This window comes from Delphinapterus leucas, chromosome 1, assembly GCF_059928025.1.
Source record: "Delphinapterus leucas isolate spDelLeu-1000000601 "Yukka" chromosome 1, BTC_Dleu_Yukka2, whole genome shotgun sequence".
NCBI lineage: Eukaryota > Metazoa > Chordata > Mammalia > Artiodactyla > Monodontidae > Delphinapterus > Delphinapterus leucas.
In genome coordinates, this window is record NC_143129.1 from 31,463,173 (window position 1) to 31,472,383 (window position 9,211).

The following is a 9,211-nucleotide window of genomic DNA, read 5'->3' on the forward strand; positions in this document are numbered from 1 at the left end:
AGGCTTCAAATAGGTCCTCTGTGGAAGGTTACAGGCAGGCTCTTTTTAAATGCTACCATTAAAAAAATAAAATTTAATGGAAAGAGATAAGCTTTTCCCAGCACAGGCTGGCTCTGATTTTATATTTCCTTAATCTGTGTTACATATTGCTGCAGGAAATTAAATCAAAATTGTTCTCTCTGACATGTGCATGTGTGGCAGTTGGGAGGGGCTGAGAGAAGGGAGACACAGAGCTACAGGAAACAATTGTCCTGGTTTGTCAGAGATTTACTGTAACTTTGTTTTTTGGGGAAAAAAAGACCTCCTCATCTTCTTGCTGGGCTGAGGGGCTGTGGCCGCCATGCAGAGGCAGCCTGTGCTGACAGCTACATAGGGCTGCCTTCCTACATCGCTGAGAACTGCTGCCCCAGGTCACCTGTAGGCCCAGGTGATGTCAAAGACAAGGACCAGACGTCCCGCCGGACCAAGTCTGAGTTTTGGCTTCCCGTCCTGTATACTCAACCTGCCATATTACTCTCACATACACACATGCACACACACACATACAACATAGTCATCACCATAGTTTGCACATTACTAAATCCTATTTCTTTTTTTCTCTCCTTTTCTCTTCTACCCCACCCATCACTCCGAGAAAATTACAGTGTTTACTTGTTAATCCTATTTATACTTGGCTTTACCTTCTAGACAAATGGTATGGATTTTTTCCAGTCTCTTCAATGTGGTCCTCTGCACCCAGCTATGCCCATTTCCTCTCTGCTTCTAGCCACCCCTGTGGATAGGATCCTCTAACCTTGGTATCTCAAATCCTACACATACACACCCAGGGGTTGCCCCCGCCCCACTTTTGCTACCAGTGCTGCATTCACCACCAAATAAGAGAACGTAGGTCACAACCAGCAGCATCTTGACTAGGAAGACCTTCATGGCTCCTCAGGGTGTCTCAGAAGCCACACCTCAGAGACCCTGCAGGCCCTCTCCTTGGTCACTGAAGACTGTTTGCAGGTGGAGGCTGCACAGTGCCGTCATGGAATGAACACTGGGTTCACCCTGAGCTCCCTCTCAGGCCAAACATGAGGACATTGCACCAGATGGTCTTTATGGCCCTCCCACAAGGAAGCAGGCTGGGAGGTATGGAAGTGAGGCCTGGGGAAGGCCAGGTGGCTTCCCTTCCTGGCTGTGGCTCTGCAGTTCGTGAAGGGTTGCAGGGCCGGAAGCCTCCTTCTGATGCTCAGGCACCTGCCGTACTGTGGGATGAGCAGGAATGAACAGGAAGACTCCAGATCAGCCACAATTAACTTTGTCTCTTGAGGAGTAGGCCTTATTCTTTTTTTTTCTTTTTGCGGTACGCGGGCCTCTCACTGCTGTGGCCTCTCCCGTTGCGGAGCACCTGCGCCACCAGGGAAGCCCCGTAGGCCTTATTCTTAAAGCTGGAAGGGAGGAGAAAGTGAAACGTATGACTGGAAGAAAGGCAGCGAGGAAGGAAGCTGGAGCTATAATACGTCTGAAAACGTGCAGATCGACCTTACCCTTCAAAGTGGTATGAAGATGACTGTCATGTAGCCTCTGAGTCAAGTCCCTGAGAAGCACAGAACATTCTCCAGATGAGGAACCTGGAGAAATAAAACAGAAGGACACAGAGAAGCTGGTCTGGGAGTTCTCCTGAGAAACGAGGCCAGGCCCTCACCCAGCAGAGAGCTGTGAGGGGCCGGGAGGGCGAGAGCCCTCACAGGTCAGGCAGGCCTTTCTCCAGCCGACCTGTCCATGGGGCTTGGAGGAGCATTATTTCTCTTTCTGCAAAGAGCTTTTCAGGTGATGCTCCTGGCCCATTCACCCTCCTTTGTCAGATCACAAGTACAGCTGGTCCTCTGTCGAGTGGAAGGGAAGAGAACATCTAAGCAGCTTTCGAGTGAGAGAATTTCCCATGAAGGGCTCGAAGCATCTCTCCAGTCTCTTTTTACAATCGCGCTCTCATGCAGGCCCCTGCCTGGGACCTTGAGATGTCTAGAACAACAGAGGACCTGGGGAGTGGGGCGGGAGGGAGACAGGAGACATTTGTTCCCTGAATGGCATCAAACATTTGTTGTTGATCTTCTGCCCAGAGGCATGTCACCGAGCTTGGCTGCCTCCAAGGTGGAGGCTACTCCCAACTCCTCCCCTCGATCTCATACACCCCTCACCCCGCCCCACTGCACCTCGGGATTTGCTTGCAGATGCTCTGCACCCACAGGGCAGACCCACTCAGGTTACTAAGAACCAAATCCTCACGGCCCTGACTCATCACAGCCCCCTTCTGGTTTTCCGGCTGGGATGTCACAGGTGATGGGCCTGCCAGTGCAGGATTACAACCAACTCCACAGACAGAGCTCTTTTCCAGGCTGGGACACCAGAGCCTGAGGTGGCGGGCCTTTCCCTTTTTTTCCTCTCACAGTAGCTAAATCTAGACCCCGTCTGTATGCCTGTTTTCCTTTATCCCAGCTAAAGGGAACTTTTTTTTTTTTTTTTTTTGCGGTACGCGGGCCTCTCACTGCTATGGCCTCTCCTGTTGCGGAGCACAGGCTCGGGACGCGCAGGCTCAGCGGCCATCGCTCACGGGCCCAGCCGCTCCGCAGCATGTGGGTTCTTCCCGGACCAGGGCACGAACCCGTGTCCCCTGCACTGGCAGGCGGACTCTCAACCACTGCGCCACCAGGGAAGCCCGGGAACATTTTTAAAGAGGCCAAAAAGCCAGGAACACAGGCCAAAAGCACTCCTAGCCCTGAACACCCAGTAGAATGAATGGGTGCTCTGCAGCTCTAAAGTCTCTGTGGCTTTAATGAGGTTCATACCCAAGAATCCCACCTCCAGAGATTTATCTTAAGCAAATATTCAGCAAAGGCAAAAGAGTCCTATGCTAGAAGAGCTACATCATAACAAAAACTTGGTAGTGATCTAAATTTCTAAGAGTAGAATTGTACACAGCCAGTAAAATGGTAATTATGTTGGCTGTAAGTCACCACTGAATAATAAATAGTTGTTATTATTTGGTGAGAGCTCACTGTATCGGTCGTTCCCAACCCTGAGGGCACATTAGAAACTCCTGAGCCCAGGCCTCACCCCCAGAGAACAGGCTTCAGTTGACCACGTGTGGGGTTTGGGCGCTGGTACCTTTGAAAGCCCCCAGTTGATGCTACTGTGCAGCCAAGGCTGAGAGCGTGGTACTGAGAGGCAGGTGCTTTTCTGGGTGCCTAACAGCCCCCAAAGTCTCTTTACCTATCTCTCGAGGCACATTCGTATTGAAGACAATGGGTCTGGTGCCCCCCCCCACGTCGGGGAGCCCCCAGTTTGGGCAGTGCAGGATGGTACTGTTTATCTCTAATTTATTGCTCGATAACAAACCATCCCCAAAACTTAGCAGAGTAAAATAACCACCCTTTTATTATGCTCACCGATGATCTGAGTCAGGAATTCAAACGGATCACAAGAGGAATGGCTCGCCTCTTTTCCATAACGCCTCTTTTCCACAGTGTCAGCTGGGAAGACTGGAATCTTCTGGCTGATGGCTGAAATCATCTGGAGACTTCTTTATGCACATTTCTGGTGTCTAGGCTAGGATGATTTGAAAGATGGACTCAGCTAGGACTTTCAACCAGAGCATCTCCACTTGGCTTCCCCGTGTGGCTTGAGCTTCCTTTCACAGCGTGGAAGCTCATGGTTCCAGGAGCAGACACACTAGTGAACGAGGCAAAGGTTGCATGGCCTTTCTGACCTAGCTTTGGAAGTCAGTAGCATTAATTCCATCACACTCTATTACTGAAGTGGTCACAAACCCATCCAGATTTCAGAAATATTTTGGAGGTAGAATTGGCAAGATATAGTGAAGATTGAACATGGGGAGTGAAGGCAGGGACTGTCAAAATGCCAGTGTTCTAATGTCATAGGACATGAAAATAATACAAAAATTGTATGTATACATTATATGTATCACAGTGCATACAGATGAGAATTAAATGCAGCATGCAAAAATGAAAATTATATTTTAAGGCGATAGCAGCATAGTAGTTCATCTTTACTATTACTTAATCATTTTAGTAACTCTTCTCAAACCTCTTTACCTACACCAAACCTAAGCTCTAATAATCCCTGAAGACTGTTGTTGCACAGCAGGCCCAGCACGACTCAAGTAGTAAGTCTGCTTTCCAAGCACCACGTTACAGAATCACCCTTGTCACTTCATTGCTAGTGTGGAGAACCACCGAGCTGCTCACACTGCAGACTCTGGGCTTCTTCGGGCTCCTGGTGTCATGGGAAAAGACGAGGAGCAGGCAGGGACCTGCCTAATTTGGGGTTCTAATCCGTCTTCTTTCTCTTCCCTTTAGGCTTTTGATATTATGAGAGTGACACATGGCAGGGAGCACAGCCTGATTGAAGATTTGATTCTGCTCTTAGAAGAATGTGATGCCAACATCAGAGCACCCTAAGGGAACCCCCCCCCATAGAGGGAGAGACAGCTTATACCTGTATTGAATGCCTTATTGAGGTCGCACACTCTATATTTTGTTTGTTGTGTGAACCTCCCCTATTGGAAATGCTGTTCTGTATTTACTTTGGTAAATAAAGTCAGACATATGGTTTGCACACCACATGAATCTTTAGTTGTAGAGAAGCACGATTATAATAAATATAAAAAATTTGGTTGAAAATGCCATCTGCTAATTGTTTGCTTTGCTTACTCACTGGTAATGTTTAAGATCTCAGCATTAAAGATAGAAAATCCTATTAAAAGCATAACAGAATAAGTTGTAACTTTCTCCTTAGATAAACGGAGGGATAGTTGGATAAAAATCAATGTTTTCATATTTGCTTCCAAGCAAAATCTTAATGTCCATTTTGGCAAGAAGCAAGATTTTCAGATGTCTTCACTGCTTGCGGTAACCGATATGTATGTCCAGGATTCACTTCCAAATACATCTGCAACACAAGAAGTTTTACTCTAAATCCTAGAAAGACGTCATGTTAGGTTTTATTAGAAAAGGACAGGAGGTCTTAATGGAAAAAAAAGAAAACTGTTTTTCATATGTCTCACGGCTCTTTGTGTAACTCATTCTGAGCATTTTATAACCCTTTGTGTATGTCATGCTTTTGGAAGGGGAATTTTCTTCTATAAATCTCTATGTCTAAGGTTCGACCCTGTGATCTACATAGCATGGGGCTCCATTATCCTGCAGGAAGCAGGGTTCTAGCATCCCAGCTCAAATCAGGTTTGCTTTCTTTTCTTTTTTCTTACTGTTATTCCCCAATTCTACGGCCTGCTTTTCCACTTTCTGCTTTAGACAAATACAGAAACCTTTTCTTTTCCTCTAGCAAATAATAACTTCTTTCATGGCTCCGTGATCCTGTGAGCAGTTTAGTCCCTCAGGCTTAGAGAAGACTCCAGGAGTATTACTGAAGCTGACAGGAGTCTCAGAGAGCTTCCTGTCACCCACACCTTATTTTACAAGCAAGAAAATGAGATACAGGGAGTGATGATGGCAGAATCCAGAGGAGCAACTCAGGCGCTTCCCCCACCACCCCAGGAGGAGTGGCACGTCCTCCGGCCACGTGGCCGCACTGCGGCGGCAGCCATGTCAGAATGACACATGGATGTCTGGTCGAGCCAGAAGGAACCAACCTCATTTTGCAGCAGAGAAAGCTGACGCCTAGAAACTGGAATCCACGTGAACACCTGGTGGGCACTGTGATCACTGAAACGTGCCTGATCTCGTGCACGCTGATGAGTTCTGCAGCCGTTTCGTCAGTGTGCTTGGCTCGGGCTACTGTCCATCAAGTATCAGGCACCTCTAAAGCACACAGTATCTCTAACAGCCACAGTAGCCCAACAAGGTAGGTGTTTTGAAGCCCATTTTATAAGTAAGGAAACTGAGGCCTGGAGTTAGATGCTCTGGGATCTCTCCTGATTTATTGTGACCTTGAGAGACCAGTTCTACCCAATTCAACAAATACATATTGAATGCTTATTGTGTTTTTAGGAAAAAGAGATATAAAGACTGAATAAGGTGTGCCCCTCATCCTCAAAATGCACACTGTGTGATATGGTATTTATATCAGTTAGCTTTTACTGCATAATAAACTATCCCCAAATAACACTCATTTTGTTCACTATTCTGTATGTCAGCAATTTGGCTGGACAATTGCTTCTGGTTTGGCCCAGGCTCCACATACCCCTGCCCTTACAAATTCCCACTGCAAGAACATGGATGTGTGGAGAGGAAGAAGTTGTGGCCATGTATGCAGTCCACCATAGCAGCCCTTGCACTCTTTTGGCATTACGGAACATTTAGTGACTTTAATGAAATCCATAGACCTTGGTTGGCTTGGCTGGTCTCAGCTGGGCACACTCGCTGTCTGCAGTTGCTGGTGGGTCTACTGGGGAAACAAGGTGACTGGGGCCATGTAGCTCATTGGGCTAGCCCAGCCTTGTTGACATTGCAGCAGGGTTCCAGGAACAGTAAGTAGGCAAGCCCCAAAGTGCAAGCACTTTTCCAATCTGCTTGGATCACATTTACTAATCTCCCGTGGGCCAAAGCCAATCACAGTGCCAGCCCAGAATCAAGGGTGGATAGACTTCTCTCAGTCAGAGGAGCCACAAAGTCTATTACAAGGACATAGATCTTGGGAGAGCAAGACGTTGTAGACATTTATGCAGTCCCCCATGGCAGCCCTTAAGCTATCTTGGTGTTACAGAACATTTAATGAATTTGATGAAACCCACAGACCTTCTTTCTAGAAAAACACATACATATGAGCAAGTTGCTTGTTCACATTTGCTTGTAGGATCAGGGATTCTTGAACTCCCTACGGCCCATCAATGGATTCCCTGGGGTCCTTCATCTAATGAAAAATAGACTTGCTGCCTTTCAAAAACACTGTGAATTGTCTTGGTTCCTAATTTTTAACTCATTAGGAAAAGAAAAAGGCCATAACAGAAGGTAGAGGTAGTAACTTACGTGCCAAATGAGCAGAGTTCACTGATAGAGCCCCATGTTTGCCAATTTTCTGAATGAAAGTTATCAGTCAGTGATGATCCTGGATTGAGAGATTTGCCTTCACGCCTCCTACAGAAAGCATGATAGGCTTTTAAATCCCTCTCAGCCCACCTCCAGTTTTCTGAGAAAAGCCCCTTTAAAGGAAGGGGCCCAGCCTGCACCAACTTCTAATAGAAAGCAAACATTTAAACAATGGTAAACATTTAACAAACAACTCTACAGCTAAATAATTTTGGAGAAGGGGAAAGGAGATGGAGAATATAATTTAAAATCCATGTCACTGGTGGCTGACAATTTATTGCTGCCCCAGCCTCCATGACTGCTATTTCATTAATCCATAGTCACTGCAGCGGCAGGCTTTTTTCACATCAGTAACCTGACGCCCTTAGTTGCTCCTCTGGGATGAGAACACATTTAAACTGAAAATGAACACGCTGGGCATAATTTATGGCCATGCCATGTGAATGCCAAGAGTTCAGGGGAGGAAGGCTGCCTGGGAAGCCTGTTCACTATGAGAGCTCAGGACAGGCTTCCTCTAGCCAAGCAAGAGCACTGGGTGGGTGAAGACGGCAGCCATTCTCTGATTAAGCCAGACAGCCACAAAGCACAGAGTCCCCTCATTCAAGCTTCACTGCAGGGATGAAAGAGCAATTTCATACGTGGGAGTCCCCCGCCTCGAGTTATGCCTTGAAAATTCTTTTCTGGCCCAACCAGGAGGTGATGTTATACTCACTCAGAGTAGCCCCCTGGGATTCCACCGGGACATGGTTCTGAGCATTGTCTGTGAAGCAGTACAAAATCCTACCACTGGCAGCAGCTTCAGGAAAACACCAGAGCCCTGCTTTCACTTGAGCTCTGTAAGAGATCAAGCTGACTGAGAAAGCCCAGCAATACCACCCCCAATGTGGGACACGTGACCTGAGGTTTGTAAACATCAAAATGCGATTGGTTCACAGTCACTATATTCAAAACCAGTTCAAAATATATCAAAACTCAATTCTCTGCTCTTCATATTTAGCTCAGCTCCGTCATTGTCCTTCTACCCTTCAGCACGGAAACTCAGAGCCACTGACTCTTCCCTTGCCCCTCTTCAGAGGAATAAGTTCTGTCTATTCATCCTCTGAAATGCTTTTTTAAATTTCAGCCATTTTTATCCTTATCCATTTCCAGGCTCTTTGCAGGCCCCCAGCACCTCTGCAAAGACTTCCTCGCTGACCTCCTTGCTTGCCATCCCTCTGTTCCCTGCCTCCATCTAGCTGCCAGTCATCTCCCCAAAACGCCTACTCCGTCATTTTCTCATATAACTCCTCTGCTCAGAAACTTACAGCGGCTCCCCATTGCCACTGCACTCGAAGTCTAATCTTCAGATTGGCAGTGATGGTCTAAACTACCAAATCTTACACTTACTGATCCCTATGTGTCCCTGACAACCTAGCTGGACCAAGTGCCCCCCGCCCCAACTCCGAGCTCCTGAATTATGCCGTCTTCTTCATCACTTCCTTCTTTTGTTCATACTGACTGAACCACCTTTCTTCTCCATCTATTTAAATTGAATTCATTCTCAAAGGTCTAGCCCAAGCCTCTTCCTTTTTCTTTTTAAAAAAACATTCAGATATGTTATAGTCTATAACCAGAATTCTTTTTTTTTTAACATCTCTATTGGAGTATAATTGCTTTACAATGGTGTGTTAGTTTCTGCTTTATAACAAAGTGAATCAGTTATACTTATACATATGCTCTCATATCTCTTCCCTCTTGCGTCTCCCTCCCTCCCACCCTCCTTGTCCCACCCCTCTAGGTGGTCACAAAGCACCGAGCTGATCTCCCTGTGCCATGCAGCTGCTTCCCACTAGCTATCTATTTTACGTTTGGTAGTGTATATATGTCCATGCCTCTCTCTCACTTTGTCCCAGCTTACCCTTCCCCCTCGCCATATCCTCAAGTCCATTCTCTAGTAGGTCTGTGTATTTATTCCCGTCTTACCCCTAGGTTCTTCATGACCTTTTTTTTTTCCCCTTCGATTCCATATATATGTGTTAGCATACGGTATTTGTTTTTCTCTTTCTGACTTACTTCACTCTGTATGACAGACTCTAGGTCCACCCAGCTCACTACAAATATCTCAATTTCATTTCTTTTTATGGCTGAGTAATATTCCATTGTATGTATGTGCCACATCTTCTTTG

At 46.5% G+C, this 9,211-nt stretch overlaps 1 protein-coding gene across 1 annotated transcript in view; it reads left to right on the forward strand.

Annotated features, from left to right (window-relative positions):
* The window catches only part of SMYD3 (SET and MYND domain containing 3), a 714,413-nt gene extending 705,618 nt beyond the window's left edge, over positions 1-8,795 (forward strand). The window contains exon 12 of the mRNA XM_022579404.3: positions 4,359-8,795. Within this exon, the coding sequence (XP_022435112.1) occupies positions 4,359-4,460 (102 nt within the window). The 3' untranslated portion in view covers positions 4,461-8,795. The remainder of the gene's footprint in view (positions 1-4,358) is intronic.
* Positions 8,796-9,211: the final 416 nt, after the last annotated feature.